We start from the raw sequence: 16,482 nt of genomic DNA, 5'->3' as shown, positions 1-16,482 counted from the left end.
CTTAAACCTCTCTTTGTACTTTACCATTGTTATTTATCTATTGCCTATAACCTCAAGAACTCCAAGGCTCCGATCATGTTTTTTTATCACGTGCAAAAATTAGTTGTTGATTATCATTTAGATTTAGGTTTTTTTTTTTTTATTTTTTCTTTTTCTTCCATTACTACGTTTTGAAAATTTTTGAGAGATGAAAAAAAATCGATGCGATGAGCTGCGATGAGCGATGAGCTAGTTTTTAGAGGCCTGGAGGACACTTGAAGTAAATTAAACAGTGTACAGTTTAAGAAGTATTCAGACCATATCTTACGACTGAGCCCCAAATCGGAGTAGAATAATTATAATGTCTGACGAGATCATCTGGCAAGTTATTAACCAACACTTTTGTGCTTTCAAAGTCAAAACCGATAAGGGACAAAACTTTTGCAGGAATGAATATAATGTCACTGGTTTATGTTCAAGACAAGCATGTCCACTAGCCAACAGCAAGTACGCTACAGTAAAGAATGTAGATGGTCAGCTATATCTATATATGAAGACTGCAGAAAGAGCACATACTCCAGCTAAATTATGGGAAAGAGTAAAACTATCAAAAAACTACACAAAGGCATTAGCTCAAATCGACGAGCATCTACTATATTGGAACAAGTTTCTAATTCATAAATGTAAGCAAAGAATGACTAAACTTACCCAAGTCATGATTACGGAAAGACGTTTAGCATTAAGGGAGGAGGAAAGACATTACGTAGGTATTGCACCAAAGGTAAAAAGAAGAGAAGAGAATAGAGAACGTAAAGCTCTAGCGGCTGCCAAGATTGAAAAGGCTATTGAGAAGGAATTGCTAGAAAGATTAAAGAGTGGTGTATATGGTGATAAACCTTTGAATGTGGATGAAAAGATCTGGAAGAAGGTTATGGGACGCGTCGAAGAAGATGAAGTTTCTGAAGACGAAAACGACTGGGAAGAAGAGGAAGAAAGCGACGAAGGTGAGGTTGAATTTGTGGAAGACGATGATGCTGAGGATGAGATGGTGGATATGGAAGATCTACAGAAATGGCTTGGTGGTTCAGACGAATCGGACTACAGTTCAGACGAAGACTCCGAAGACGACGACAGTGATGCCAGTGACGAAGAAGAAAATCCATCAAAGAGACAGAAGAAATCTGCTACTTCAAAAAGAAGACGTCCAAAGGTTGAAATTGAATACGAACAAGAACTACAACCAAACCAACACGAACTCGCACAGTAAGGTACCTCTGCTTGAACTCATTCAAATTGTCATCCATCATCTGTATATTAATAAATTTGACACTATAAACATATATATTTATTGAAGATAAACTTTCAATTCAAATAGTTAATATCAAACCTTACTATTTAAGCATTTAGGTTTAGGATTAGGTCGAACAAACTTATATCATTTCGTTGTTCTTCAATAACAAACTTCAACGTATTCAAAGTCACGTGCAAAGTATATTCCAAAATTTTTGTTTAAAAATAAAGGCTTACCTTGCCATTCAAAAGATATTGTTATTACTTGCCAACAATAGGCAACACATTAAATAAGATATACTCCTTCAAAATTGGTCAAAGGCTATTGAAAATAGCATCCGATACAAATGACCGAACCGAGACGGCATGACAATGATAACACACTGTTTGATGTCGACTTTTTAGACGATGATTATACGCCAGATCTATCTGGAAATCCAGGAAGAAGTAATTCCGCTGCAGTAATAGACTCTGATATGGATGGACATGCCAACTTTCAACTGGGCTCAATACCTCAAGAGACAATCGACCTTAATGACAGTGACAGAATAGAGAATGATATAGACAATCCTTTCAACGATCGTTACTCATCAACTTTTTTGTCTTCTAATCCAAGAGGGAGCGTTTTACCTCAACCAAGCGGATTTAGCAGGTTTATGAATAGCGTAAAAGGCTCAATTGGCATGAATAATGCTAACAAAGGTGGATTCCAAAGCTTCGAAATGGATGATTACCATGAAACTAATAATAACAGATATGAAGAATCAAAGAGTAAATTCGATATCAAGGTTTTGTTCAATAAATATATTCTCAGAAAGCGTGTTTCATCATTAAAACCCGACGAACCTAGGACTATAATATTAAACGATAGGGTAACAAACAGTAATTATGGATATGGTGACAATCATATCTCAACGACGAAATACAATGCTGCCACGTTCTTACCAAAATTTCTATTCCAAGAGTTTTCCAAGTACGCGAATCTGTTTTTTCTATTCACCTCAATTATTCAGCAGGTGCCTAACGTCACACCAACGAATAGATACACAACAATAGGTACTCTATTGGTTGTTTTAGTTGTTTCTGCTGTCAAAGAAAGTGTCGAAGATCTCAAAAGATCGAATGCGGATAAAGAGCTAAATCACTCGTTATGCGATGTGCTTGATGAAACCACTGGGAAATTTGTCAGGACAAAATGGATTAACATTGCTGTTGGTGATATTATCCGAGTTAAATCGGAGGAAGCGATTCCAGCAGATCTGATTCTACTTTCTTCATCGGAACCGGAGGGATTGTGTTACATTGAAACTGCCAATCTTGACGGTGAAACTAACTTAAAGATTAAGCAAGCAAGACAGGAAACAGCTGGTATCTTAGATGAAAACGCGCTGTCACATCTGCATGGGAAGATACTTTCAGAACACCCAAACTCTAGTCTCTACACATATGAAGGTACAATGACTCTAAACGGCTCTACATTTCCATTATCGCCAGAACAAATGATATTGAGAGGTGCAACCCTAAGGAATACAGCATGGATTTTTGGTTTAGTCGTTTTTACCGGCCACGAAACTAAATTGATGAGAAACGCAACTGCTACTCCAATTAAACGTACAGCAGTAGAAAGGGTTATTAACATGCAGAGTCTTGCATTGTTTGGTGTTTTAGTTGTGTTATCCTTTGTGTCTTCTTTAGGAAACGTTATTATGATGACAAAGGATTCCAATCACCTCGGATATCTATATATTGAAGGTACTAATAAAATTGGATTGTTTTTCAAGGATATATTGACATTCTGGATTTTATTTTCCAATCTTGTCCCAATCTCATTATTTGTCACCGTTGAAATGATCAAATACTACCAAGCTTACATGATAGGATCTGACTTAGATTTGTATCATGAAGAATCTGATACACCGACTGTTGTTAGAACATCATCTTTGGTGGAGGAATTGGGCCAAATTGAATATATATTCAGCGATAAAACTGGTACATTAACCCGGAATGTTATGGAATTCAAGTCCGTTTCGATAGCTGGTAGTTGTTATATCGAGACAATACCAGAAGATAGGCGCGCCACCGTCGAAGATGGAATTGAAGTTGGATTCCGTACATTTGAAAGTCTTAAAGAAAAAATGTCAAGCTTCGATGATGACGAGGCAGGCATTGCGATAGAGTTCATGACCTTGCTAGCTACATGTCACACCGTTATCCCTGAAACCCAAAGTGATGGAACAATCAAATATCAAGCTGCATCTCCCGATGAGGGTGCTTTGGTACAAGGAGCTGCGGATTTGGGTTACAAATTCATTATCCGTAGACCTAACTCAGTCACAATTTCAACTCCTTCCGGTGAAGAGCTTCAGTATCAGTTGTTGAATATTTGTGAATTCAATTCCACAAGGAAAAGAATGAGTGCTATATTCAGAATGCCCGATGGTTCAATAAAGTTATTTTGCAAAGGTGCTGATACTGTGATATTGGAAAGACTAGATAATGATTATAATCCGTACGTTCAGGCGACTCTAAGACATTTGGAAGATTATGCGGCAGAAGGTTTAAGAACATTATGTATTGCTAGCAGAACCATCCCTGAAGACGAGTATGCAGAATGGAGCAAAATATATGAGGCTGCTTCTACAACTTTGCATGATAGATCCGCCGAACTCGACAAAGCAGCTGAACTTATTGAACATGATTTATTCTTCTTGGGTGCTACTGCAATCGAAGATAAACTACAAGAAGGGGTGCCTGAAACAATCCACCATCTACAAGAAGCTGGTTTAAAAATATGGGTTTTGACTGGTGATAGACAAGAGACAGCTATTAATATAGGTATGAGTTGTCGTCTATTGAGTGAAGATATGAACCTCCTAATTGTAAATGAAGAAACAAAGGAGGAGACTCGTGCAAATTTGATAAGCAAACTAAATGCTATAGAATCTCATCAAATTTCTCAACAGGATATGAATTCCTTAGCTTTAGTAATTGATGGTAAGTCTTTAGGTTTTGCATTGGAAGCTGATCTTGAAGATTATCTTTTAACTATTGGTACTCTTTGTAAGGCCGTTATCTGTTGTAGAGTTTCCCCATTGCAAAAAGCTCTTGTCGTTAAAATGGTTAAAAGGAAAACTTCATCCTTATTATTAGCAATTGGTGATGGTGCAAATGATGTCAGCATGATCCAAGCTGCTCATGTTGGTGTTGGTATTAGTGGTATGGAAGGTATGCAAGCTGCAAGATCAGCGGATTTTGCTATAGGACAGTTCAGATTCTTGAAAAAGCTATTAGTTGTTCATGGATCGTGGTCATATCAAAGAATTTCGTTGGCTATTTTGTACTCATTCTACAAAAATATGGCCCTCTACATGACTCAATTTTGGTTCGTATTTGCAAATGCCTTTTCTGGACAATCGATCATGGAGTCATGGACATTGACTTTCTATAACGTTTTCTTCACCGTTATGCCACCATTTGTTATAGGTATTTTCGACCAATTTGTTACCAGCAGACTCTTAGAACGCTACCCACAATTGTATAAACTAGGACAGAAAGGCCAATTTTTCTCCGTTACAATTTTTTGGGGCTGGGTTCTAAATGGATTCTATCATTCAGTTGTAATATTCATCGGCTCAATTCTCTTCTATCGCTATGGTAACTGTTTGAATATGCATGGTGAAACAGCCGACCATTGGACTTGGGGTGTTGCTATATACACCACAAGTATCATTATAGTTTTGGGTAAAGCTGCATTAATCACAAGCCAATGGACAAAGTTCACACTAGTTGCAATTCCTGGATCTTTGGTGTTCTGGTTGGTATTCTTCCCTATATACAGTGCTATATTCCCAAGAGTCAATGTTTCTCCCGAATATTATGGTATTACTGGACACGTTTACGGTTCCGCAACTTTTTGGCTAATGTGTATTGTTCTACCCGTTTTCGCTCTTTTCAGAGATTTCATTTGGAAGTATTATAAAAGAACATACTCTCCTGAAGCCTATCATGTTGTCCAAGAAATGCAAAAGTATAATATCAGCGATTACAGACCTAGGATGGAGCAATTCCAAAAAGCTATCAGAAAGGTCAGACAGGTTCAAAGAATGAAAAAGCAAAGAGGTTTTGCATTCTCTCAAAGTGAAGAAGGAGGTCAGGACAAGATAATGAGAATGTATGATACTACGTTAAAGAGAGGTGCACATGGAGAGTTAGTAGATGCACAAAAAAACCCTTTCAGTGACACACCAATAGATAACCATCAAGAACAAAACTTTGATGTGGCCGAATCTTTAGACCCAACTAACCCTTTTAAGGATCCTCTAATTTGATCTACATTAAAGTATACAAATACAAATATATGCATATATCATTACGTTTTAAAAGTCGTACACTAATTAATCAGTTCAAATTGTGATGCCCTTAACATCAAGATTCTTATGAATGAATGCCTTCTTACCACCAGCTCCCAAGTAGTCACTAGCAACTTGTCCATTACCTCTCAATTGATATTGATAGGTAACAAGACCATCAAGTCCAACAGGACCACGTGCATGTATCTTAGAAGTAGATATACCAACTTCTGTTCCAAATCCGTATCTGAAACCGTCTGCGAATCTGGTAGATGCGTTCCAATAAACACTAGAGGAGTCCACAGCTTTCAAGAAATATTCGGCGTTCTCAGAATTTTCCGTAACAATGGCATCAGTGTGCTTCGAGGAGTGAGAATTGATGTGTGATACCGCTTCCTTAACAGAATTAATAAAGGTTACGGCAATATCAAGAGACAAGAATTCTTTGTCAAAGTCAACAGATTCATCCAAATTTACAACATGTTCACTTATGTCGTGATGCTCCGAGTAGCTCTTTTTTACTTCATCGGATAGATGTAGAGTAACTCCATTTTCAATTAAAGCGTCCAAAACTTCCCACCAATTTTGTAGTTTTGGATTGATCAAAAGAGTTTCTACTGCGTTACAACCTGCTGGGTAATTGGTCTTAGCATCAACAAGAATTCTCTTAGCTTTTTCAAGATCTGCACTTTCATCGACGTAAATAGAGCAGATACCATCAGCATGTCCCAACACTGGGATTTTAGTCGACGATTTGATTTGCCTTACTAGTGCATTTGACCCACGAGGAATGACCAAATCAATATACTCATCTTGCTGCAAAAGATCAGAAACATCTTCTCTAGTTTCAATCAATTGAATAGCACCTTCTGGAACATGACAGGTTTCTACATTGTTCGAGATAACGCTGTTGATAATGCGCGACATCTCCTTGAAAGTGTTCAAAGATTCTTTACCACCTTTCAAGATTGCTGCATTACCAGACTTGATTGACAATGCTGTAATATTTGCGATAACCTCAGGTCTAGATTCAAAAATAACTAGTAATACACCTACTGGTGCTGTGACTTGGTATAAGGTCAAGTTTTCATCCAACTCTCTAGCAAAGTTGACCTTACCAACAGGGTCTTGCAATTTAGCAACATCGATGATACCTTGTAACATTGTATCAAACTTGTCACCTTTGAACAAGTCTAATCTTTTCACAAGTGAATCAGATAGATTTACAGCCTTAGCATGCTCTAAATCCAGCTTATTTGCTTTCTCAATGGAAGAAGCGTTCGCTTTCAAACCATCATGTATTTTGTATAATATAGCTGAACGATCTTCATCGCTAAGAGTTTTTAAAATGTTTCCAGCTGCACGAGCGGTCTTAGCAATATTTTCAGAAACTGACATAGTTAAATGCTTGCGTGATTTAGTGTTGCGATTTCTAAATCCAGGTTAGTAACGAGCTTTCAGTAATATTTATAATCGTTTGTTCCAAGTAGTCTTCATATAGTTGACTAATCTTTTTTTTTTTTATTATTTTTTTTTAATGCTCCGAAAGTCTTTCTACATTGAAAACATAATGAATAGCAGAGTAGTTACCTATACATAATAGTGTTTAACAAAAAATATCTTGGATATTAGAGAACATCCGATATCAATAGAAAGGGCTCTTTTCTTATATCTGTGAATTACATTACGGCTCCGTGAATTATTTAGAAATGTATCACTAGATTTTGAGAGTTATATCGAAGACTCCTCTTATATATGTATGTATTTTGTCTGTCTGGACAAAGAGAAGAGAAACAAAACCAAAAGGGTAAGACACATTCATACCAAGAAAATAGACTAGCGATTTTTTTTTATTCTTTTTGGTCTTTGTAATACATGTATGCTAATGCATTTATCAAATAGTCTCATACCCTTATACTGGTAATCGAATATAGGTTTCTTGTTGTCTTTCTTGCCGCCAATTTCCGAGTCCTGTGAGGAATGAATGTCATTTTGCTCTTCTTCCTGAAAAGGAGGTAAGGGAGCTTCTTCATCTGATTCAACTAGAATTCGCGAGTCTGTAGTTTTTCCTTCATTTTTTTCAGTAGTATGACTCAGCTGTTGCCTAGATCGTACCAAAACGTTCGTGCTCTTAAATGGGATGAACAAAGGGATATTCTGCGTAGAGCTGGGAACGGATTGAATGGAGTCTAACAGGACGAGAAGCTTCCTCCAATGCGAAAGCTTATCAATATCCTCAATTATAATATCCAGTTTCCATTTGCTGGAGAAATGAAGTTTGTACCTTTTCTTTCCTGTTCGTTCTATCGAAACTATATGAACATCAATTCCGTCAATACAGTTATTAAGATCAGTAGAATTGCTGCTCAACTTAGATCCCTTCCGAAGAATCTGTAAGACATCTGAAAAATCCATAAATGTTCCCACTTTCAACTTGTTGAGAACTTGTTCTTCGAGCAACGGCGAACATAGCTCATATAATATAAAGAGCAAACTATCGCGTATTTCGTATGTTAATGATTTCATATCCTCATTGGATAGAAGTAACCTAATCGATGGAGACTTTAACCGAACTATTGAATTATTAGATAGAATAGGTGCCTCAAATATGGTATCAGAGTTTGTTATACCTTTCAATATCTTGTTTCTATTGATGAAGATGCGAACTGAGAGGACACATCTCGAGTTGATTTGTATCAAAGCAGAACTATAATTAGGAAAAAAAGTTAGTATGGGTAAGTCAACAGATTATGGTATAGGGAACATATAGAAATTGGTGAAACATACGTAGGTGCCATGTTTGGCTGATCCTGCCTTCCCTTATTTCTAACGCCTTTTTCTGTAACCGTTAAAAGAGAGTGGAACTTTTCATATACCAGTAAGGGTAGAAATAAAGTAATAAAAAAACCATTTTGTAGGATGTAGTTTCGAAGTAAACAGGAAGGCTTCCCTTTTTAATCTATATAAATGGATCTGAAAAGTACCTGATATATAAATATATTTATACATCTATGTATGCATTCCAGAATGCAAGATACTGCTTTTATTCTGAAGCGAACCAGCGCTTAAATAAATATACGATCAACAGAAATGTAAACCCCAATACAAATATATCACCAAGGGTACCACAACTTTCTTTCAGCTTTTCGGATAGTTTCATATTACGTTTAAAATCATTGATCATGTCATTGACTTTAATCAGATTCTCCAACTTTCTTAGTTGTTGTTTTTTAGCCTCTAATTCACTTTGAATATCTGTAGTCCTCTTTTCCATTGTTTCTAGTCTTGAAACGTGATTTTCAACCAATTTAGTCAAACTTGTGATGAATGAATCTGGATCAGAGCTATCAAACTTTGCTTTAAGTTCGTTTAACTGGGTTTTGCTACTAGTTCTGATTCCCTTAATATCGGTGTGTAATTTCTGGACCACCCCAGACAGCGTCTGTAACTGGGATACTTTTTGGTTCATTTCCAATTCCTGTGACCGTATAGAATCCTTCAGAAAATGTTTCAGTCGGGATTCGACTGCGGTTAGATTCATCTCTATATGTTTCATAAAATCTACCGACATGTGTTCTGTTGGCTTTTTCCTATCCAAATCTTCTTTCCCTTCTCTGGGGCCTGCGGTATTAGATGTTTTACCCATTGGAAAGAGTTTTTCAATGAATCCCGTTGAGACGAATTCCGCCATTCCAGACGAGTCGCTGTACCCGTTAGTCGAAGCAGCAGATGCTGGCACAGTGGGCTCTTTATTATGTGCAGTTTTTGTAGCTGTTTCAAGAAACTGTTTAGCCAATTGGTTTCCCTTTGAATGCAGTGATTCCGACGAAGAGGCCTGCTCTTGTCGTAAAGGTGCGAGATGCAACATGTTGGAGTGCATTCTTTTATGCGAGGGTAGAGAAGACACCGAGATGTTTGAGAACGATGGGTTTTTCAGATGTCCAAGACTGCTGTTGGAGCTTCTAGGCCTGGACACCGACGTTGAGACTGGCCCCATCGAGTAGCTGTTTCTATTGGATTCATATTCAGAGCTCAAGAGATGGCTCCCGCCCAATAGCGCCTCGCTAAACCTCGAAGATCCACAGGTGATCGAATCGTCGTCACTATTAGTGACAACAATGTTCATGCGATTATCATATTCTGGACCACTATCCGCATCCATATTGACACTTAGACGATTCTGTGGCTGCTGATGCTGATGCTGCTGATGCTGTGGCTGCGGCTGGTGCGTGTAGTAGCCACCATCCTGATCCAAGTCCCCTTTCATCTTGAGCGGGTGCTGCCCGGTGACACTCGTCAACCCTGTCAACTCGCTTCGCCTACGATATTTCGCATCGCGAGGGTTTCTCAGACTATCAAGCTCTTGCTGTCGTGTAAGCAGCCCGTTAAACAAGGCATTCGGCTGCGAGCCTAACTTATCGGGGTATTCTCGGCTTCTAACATACATACCCCACCCAAAGAGTGAATTATAATTGCAATGATGATCCTATGTACACTCTCTTGCTTGCACTCTTCTAATATGTGGGCTTCTTCCCTATTCTTTCAATTTTTTTGCGGGACTGTAAATTACCACACACAACTCCACAATACTCTTCTCTAATATACACCAACTGGATCTCTAAAAACGTCACGATCAGCTTATAATTTTGTTTCCTGTTTTCCCTGCCTTTCTAGATGGCCTTTGCTGTATATGTTTCTCGAAACTGCAACATATATACCATATACTGTCTTCAGCGCTGCCTGATTTTCAGTGGAACAAAAAAAAAAAAGAAGCAGAAGACCAAAAATTACTACAACACTACACCAGAATCCCGTGCCATTGCAAAATGTACATACATTTTTCGAGATGTATTATTTTTTGTATTGGCCAAAGAATCAACAGTAGTAGTATGACCATATACCATACCAAAAAAAAACCAAAAAAAAAAAAAAAAAAAAAAAAACATACACGACAAAACAGGGCTGAGGGCTGGGCGAAGCGTTTCCTGCAGAACGGACGGAAAGGGTACAAACCGCGCTACCCGGACACTGGAACGAACAAGAGAGAGAGAAAGAAAAAAAATAAATAGTAAAATAAACAAGATAAGACTAGGTGTGTCATGTGACACTCTTACCCGGACATAAGTGGCGACGCGCGCCTCGGGCAGGACCAATTGCAAAATGACAACAAGCATTATTAGAATCTATCAAAAAAAAAAAAAAAAAAAAAAAAAAAATTGGGTTGGATCGTTTTATAAAACGAAAACAAAACAAAACAACAAAACAAAAAAAAAAAATAAAATTAAATTAAATAAAATAAAAATAAAGTAAAATAAAATAAAAAGTAGATATTATTTAGTAAATAAATACAATCACGAAAACCGGCGGATAAAATTGTGAATTCAGGTCATTTTGAATACGAATAGGTGCGATTGCTTCTATATTGTAATATTGATACCAGGGTTAGCACTGATCTGCAGTAATTGAGAGGCAATTTATTCTTTTTTTTTTCTCCTTTGCTGATCTCTTTTTCTACTACATAGAAGAAGGTATTAGTTGGCAAGAAGTTTATTTGTGTCAAAAGCGAGATCAGAAAAAGGATTTTATACTGAGTATAAGATGCCATATGAAGTTGGTACGCGTTGCTGGTATCCTAGTAAAGAACAAGGATGGACTGGTGCCGAAATAAGCAAGCATGAAGTGCAGGGGGACAAGTTTAGATTGGAGTTGACGTTGGAGAACGGTGAAAAAGTGGATCTTTTGGTGTCGTCTTTAGACGAGGCCAAGGAGCCATCTTTGCCACTATTGAGGAACCCTCCCATTCTCGAGACAACAGAGGACTTGACATCGCTATCGTACTTGAACGAGCCCGCTGTGTTGCATGCGATCAAGGCCAGATACGCCCAGTTGAATATCTACACGTATTCAGGAATAGTGCTAATCGCCACTAACCCCTTTGACCGTGTTGACCAGTTATACTCTCAGGAGATGATCCAGGCCTACGCTGGGAAACGTAGAGGTGAACTAGACCCACATTTGTTTGCCATTGCCGAAGAGGCGTACCGTTTGATGAAAACCACTAACGAAAACCAAACGATTATCGTGTCCGGAGAATCGGGTGCTGGTAAGACCGTTTCCGCCAAGTACATCATGAGATATTTCGCCAGTGTGGAGGAAAATAACGAGGAAAACGCCCACCATAACCCTGAAATGTCAGAGACGGAAAAGCGTATCTTGGCTACAAATCCCATCATGGAGGCGTTTGGTAACGCCAAGACCACAAGAAATGACAACTCTTCCAGATTCGGTAAATACTTGGAGATCCTTTTTGATGACGAAACTTCCATTATAGGTGCCAGGGTAAGGACGTATCTTCTAGAGCGCTCGAGATTGGTGTTCCAACCAAAGACAGAAAGAAACTATCACATCTTTTATCAAATTCTTTCAGGGTTGTCCGACGAAGAAAAGTCACAGCTAAAGTTAACCAAGGTCGAAGATTACCACTACATGAATCAAGGTGGCGACTACCACATCCAGGGTATCGATGACGCAGAAGAGTACCGTAGTACAGTAGACGCATTGACCATGGTGGGTATCGAAAAAGAAACCCAATTCCAACTTTTCAAGATTTTAGCTGCACTTCTACATATTGGTAACATCGAGATCAAAAAGGTAAGAAATGACGCATCTCTAACTTCAGATGAACCAAACCTACAAATAGCAGCCGAACTACTGGGCATAGACGCATCGGAATTCTCTAGATGGGTAACTAAGAAACAAATCATTACGAGATCGGAAAAAATTGTTTCCAATTTATCTTATCACCAGGCAATAGTTTCTCGTGATTCCGTTGCAAAGTTCATATATTCCGCTTTGTTCGACTGGTTAGTGGATAATATCAACAAGGTACTATGTAACCCAGAAGTTGTTAACGAGATAAACACTTTCATCGGTGTGTTGGATATCTACGGGTTCGAGCATTTCAAGAAGAACTCTTTCGAACAATTCTGTATCAATTACGCAAACGAAAAATTACAACAAGAGTTCAACCAACATGTCTTCAAGTTGGAACAAGAGGAATATGTGAAAGAACAAATCGAATGGTCTTTTATTGAATTTAATGATAACCAACCTTGTATCGATTTGATCGAAAATAAGCTTGGTATATTATCTCTCTTAGACGAAGAATCTAGACTACCTGCTGGAACAGACGAAGGTTGGACCCACAAATTATACGAAACTTTAGACAAACCACCAACTAACAAGGTATTCTCTAAGCCAAGATTTGGCGAAACCCAATTTGTTGTTAGCCACTATGCCCTAGATGTGACTTACGATGTTGAAGGGTTTATCGAAAAAAACAGAGACACAGTTTCGGATGGTCACATGGAGGTATTGAAGTCTTCTAAAAACGAGACCCTACTATCAATCTTGGAGACCATTGATAAAAATGCCGAAAAGCTTGCCAAACAACAGGCTGAGAAACAAGAATCACAGAAGAAGCCTGGTCCAGTTGCAAGAAAGATCATTAGAAAACCTACACTTGGTTCCATGTTCAAACAATCCCTAATAGAGCTTATGGAAACTATCAACTCTACCAATGTTCACTATATTCGTTGTATAAAACCTAATGAGGATAAAGAGGCTTGGAAGTTTGATAACCTCATGGTTCTATCTCAATTGAGAGCTTGTGGTGTCTTAGAAACGATTAGAATCTCCTGTGCTGGTTTCCCATCAAGATGGACTTATACAGAGTTTGCCTTGAGATACCATATCCTAATTCCTTCCGAATACTGGTCCAATATCTTACAATCTGACCCATCTGAAGATGACGTGAAGAATCTATGTAAAGAGATTCTGAAACGTACTATGGATGATGTTTCGAAATACCAAACAGGTAATACCAAGATCTTTTTCAAGGCTGGTATGCTAGCGCATCTAGAAAAACTAAGATCTGATAAACTATACGTGTCATCTGTTTTGATTCAAAAGAAGATCAAGGGTGTTCATTACCGTAGAAGATATCTCGAAACCGTCAGTGCTATTAGATCACTACAATCTGCTTCCAGAGGTTTGTTAATTAGACAGAGTGTGGATCATGAGTTCAAGACTAATTGCTCTTTATTGATCCAAAGCACATATAGAGGTATTTCTGTGAGAAAGAATGTCTCCAGTACTATTCTAGGTATTATAAGAATCCAGTCATTGGCTAGGAGAAAAATCACTAAGGATGCACTCTTAGAAAGACGCAAAAATGACGCAGCAATTTTCATTCAAAAGAAATTGAGATCTTTCCAACCAAGAAAGCAATATATTCATGAGAGAAAGAGCTCTGTTACTATTCAGTCATTTATTAGGAAACACTATGCTCAACGTAAATTGAAGCAATTGAAGTCAGAAGCCAAGTCCGTTAACCATCTACAGGAAGTAAGTTACAAACTAGAAAACAAGGTAATCGAACTAACCGAATCCCTTGCCGCTAAGGTAAGAGAAAATAAAGATTTGGCTTCACGTTTAGAAGAGTTACAACAATCTTTGAACGAATCTGAAAATATCAAGAAGCTTTTGGAAACAGAGAAGGAAACTCACTCAAGGGTTCTAAATGATCAAAAGTCTCTACACCAAGAAGAGTTTGGTAAGGTTAACACCGAGTTATTGGCTGCCAAGGAGGAAATCACTTCTGCGAAGTTAGAGATTGAAGAGTTGCAAAAGAAACAGAAAGAGCTGAAGGATGAAGTAGCATCTACACTTGAGCAACTAAATGCAACAAGGTTGGAACTTTCAACTTCACAGACTGAAAACGTTGATTTAAAGAAGGAAATCTCTTCTTTGAAGGAAAAAATTGCTCGTCTTCAATCATCTGGTCGCGCTGGTGGTATCAATGTCGGTGCTAATGCTATGAATTCCACTCCTGTTAAGAATAGACGTTTCTCTAGCCACAGTGCATTAAACGATGCAAGTTCTCCTAAACAACTTAATGTGGTGTCCATCAACAATAGCTTTAACACCGATGATGTCTCTAATCTGATGTCAAAGATCAACGATGAGTTATACAAAATGTTTGAAGATTCGAGATCCTTGAACACCGAGATTATCGAAGGATTATTGAAGGGTGGCAAAGTTCCACCAACAGGTGTTTCTATTGATCTAACCAGAAAGGAAGTCTTATACCCAGCTAGAGTTTTAATTATTATATTGAGTGATATGTGGAGATTAGGATTAACTAAGCAAAGTGAGACATTCCTCGCTGAGGTTTTAGAAACTATACAAAAGATAATATCCAGTTTGAAACCCGAAGTTATGATTGAACACGGTGCATTTTGGTTTACGAATGTCAGAGAACTCCATTCATTTGTAGTCTTTGCATATGAATCAATAACCACTGATGAGACGTACAACAGTGGTATGAACGAAGAAGAGTATAATGAATATGTGAACCTAGTAAAAGAATTAAAGGATGATTTTGAAGCTCTAAGCTTTAATGTATACAATTTGTGGATGAAGAAGCTTCGGAAATATCTTGAAAAGATTGCAGTTCCAGCTGTCGTCGTTTCTCAAGCTCTTCCAGGTTTCGTTGTCCCAGAACCATCCCAATTCCTACAAAAATTCTTACAGAGCAGCTCTGTCTATAAAATGGACGACGTTCTAACATTCTTCAACAATATTTATTGGGCTATGAAGTCGTACGATATCGAAATGGAGGTATTTGACGAAGTAATCACCAATCTCTTAAGGTTATTGGATGCCTTATGTTTCAACGATCTAATTCTCAGAAAGGGATTTTTGTCGTGGAAGCGTGGTTTACAACTAAACTACAATGTCACAAGGATCGAGGAATGGTGTAAGAGTCACCATATACCGGAGGCCAGTGTATGTTTGCAACATATATTACAGGCTGCCAAACTTCTGCAATTGAAGAAACGCGTCATTGCTGATATTGATATTATTTGGGATGTTTGCAACAGTTTGAAGCCTATTCAAATCAAACAGTTGATAACTCAATATTCCGTCGCCGATTACGAGGAACCAATCGCACCAGAGATTCTCCAATATGTTGCTGAAAAGGTCAGAAATGATTCATCAAAGGCAGATGGTGGAAACAATGATGTTTTCTTACCTGTAGATGTAGGTCCATTTGATGACCCATACCAAAAAATAGAGGTTAGGGCATTTGGTCAAATCGAAGCTTATATTCCAGCTTGGTTAAATCTCCCAAATACCAGAAGGATAGTAGAATTAGTTACTCAGTATGTTGCTGTTCAAGAACAAGCCGAATAATTGATCAAAACACAAAAAAATTCGATCTATTCCTGATACCCAGTCTTTCAACATAATTATTCACCAATTTTTAATAATTTGACTTATGATAAAGTATATGATACCTGATATCTATGTAGCCTAGTTTATTATAAAACGTTTCGCATAATGCAAGATTTAAGGTAAATGTACACATATATCTTAAAAGGGTCCTCTTTCAAAAGGTGGCACTCATTTAGTTGTATATAGCTTGTTATGTTCATATATTATTTTTGCGTTTTAAAGTAAAAAGATCTATATTTACTGACATCAAATTACTTGAAAGGTTTAAAGAAGCACAACAAAAGTGTTCTAAATTGTGAAGAGGGAACGGATTAATACCTTGAGTGCGAGCATAAAAGAACCCCGTCATCATGAAAATTTGTAGGTGAATTACATTAACGGTATAAAACTCACTCCCTCATCCTTAACATGAAAGGTAAATTGGAATAGAAGAATTAAATCTAGGCGCTTCTTAAAACCGAAAAAAAGTATAAAAAAAGATGTGTGTTATGATAATCAATAAAAGAGGCAGATGTCTTGAATAGAATGTATGGCACAGAACTTAAACCACTATCAGATTCATCGT

General features: G+C 37.7%; 6 protein-coding genes across 6 annotated transcripts; 3 read left to right on the top strand and 3 right to left on the bottom strand.

Moving 5' to 3' along the window:
* Window positions 1-340: 340 nt before the first annotated feature.
* Window positions 341-1,246, top strand: MAK16 (ribosome biosynthesis protein MAK16; the record flags this gene model as incomplete). The annotated part of the gene is made up of 1 exon (XM_022820093.1): window positions 341-1,246. One exon carries the CDS (start codon window positions 341-343, stop codon window positions 1,244-1,246), a length of 906 nt encoding a protein of 301 aa, XP_022676591.1.
* A 370-nt stretch (window positions 1,247-1,616) lies between these two features.
* Window positions 1,617-5,597, top strand: DRS2 (aminophospholipid-translocating P4-type ATPase DRS2; the record flags this gene model as incomplete). The annotated part of the gene is made up of 1 exon (XM_022820092.1): window positions 1,617-5,597. One exon carries the CDS (start codon window positions 1,617-1,619, stop codon window positions 5,595-5,597), a length of 3,981 nt encoding a protein of 1,326 aa, XP_022676590.1.
* Window positions 5,598-5,672: 75 nt separating this feature from the next.
* On the bottom strand, window positions 5,673-7,016 carry PRO2 (glutamate-5-semialdehyde dehydrogenase; the record flags this gene model as incomplete). Its single annotated transcript, XM_022820091.1, has 1 exon — window positions 5,673-7,016. One exon carries the CDS (start codon window positions 7,014-7,016, stop codon window positions 5,673-5,675), a length of 1,344 nt encoding a protein of 447 aa, XP_022676589.1.
* A 438-nt stretch (window positions 7,017-7,454) lies between these two features.
* Window positions 7,455-8,416, bottom strand: SAW1 (DNA-binding protein SAW1; the record flags this gene model as incomplete). The annotated part of the gene is made up of 2 exons (XM_022820090.1): window positions 7,455-8,325; window positions 8,406-8,416. 2 exons carry the CDS (start codon window positions 8,414-8,416, stop codon window positions 7,455-7,457), a joined length of 882 nt encoding a protein of 293 aa, XP_022676588.1.
* Window positions 8,417-8,661: 245 nt separating this feature from the next.
* FRT2 (Frt2p) lies at window positions 8,662-10,065 on the bottom strand (the record flags this gene model as incomplete). The annotated part of the gene is made up of 1 exon (XM_022820089.1): window positions 8,662-10,065. One exon carries the CDS (start codon window positions 10,063-10,065, stop codon window positions 8,662-8,664), a length of 1,404 nt encoding a protein of 467 aa, XP_022676587.1.
* A 1,151-nt stretch (window positions 10,066-11,216) lies between these two features.
* Window positions 11,217-15,875, top strand: MYO2 (myosin 2; the record flags this gene model as incomplete). Its single annotated transcript, XM_022820088.1, has 1 exon — window positions 11,217-15,875. One exon carries the CDS (start codon window positions 11,217-11,219, stop codon window positions 15,873-15,875), a length of 4,659 nt encoding a protein of 1,552 aa, XP_022676586.1.
* Between the last annotated feature and the right edge of the window lie 607 nt (window positions 15,876-16,482).

This window comes from Kluyveromyces marxianus, chromosome 5 (genome assembly GCF_001417885.1).
Source record: "Kluyveromyces marxianus DMKU3-1042 DNA, complete genome, chromosome 5".
In the NCBI taxonomy this organism is placed as follows: Eukaryota; Fungi; Ascomycota; class Saccharomycetes; order Saccharomycetales; family Saccharomycetaceae; genus Kluyveromyces; species Kluyveromyces marxianus.
Note: the sequence above shows the minus strand (reverse complement) of the source record. Positions and strands in the feature narration are given on the sequence as shown.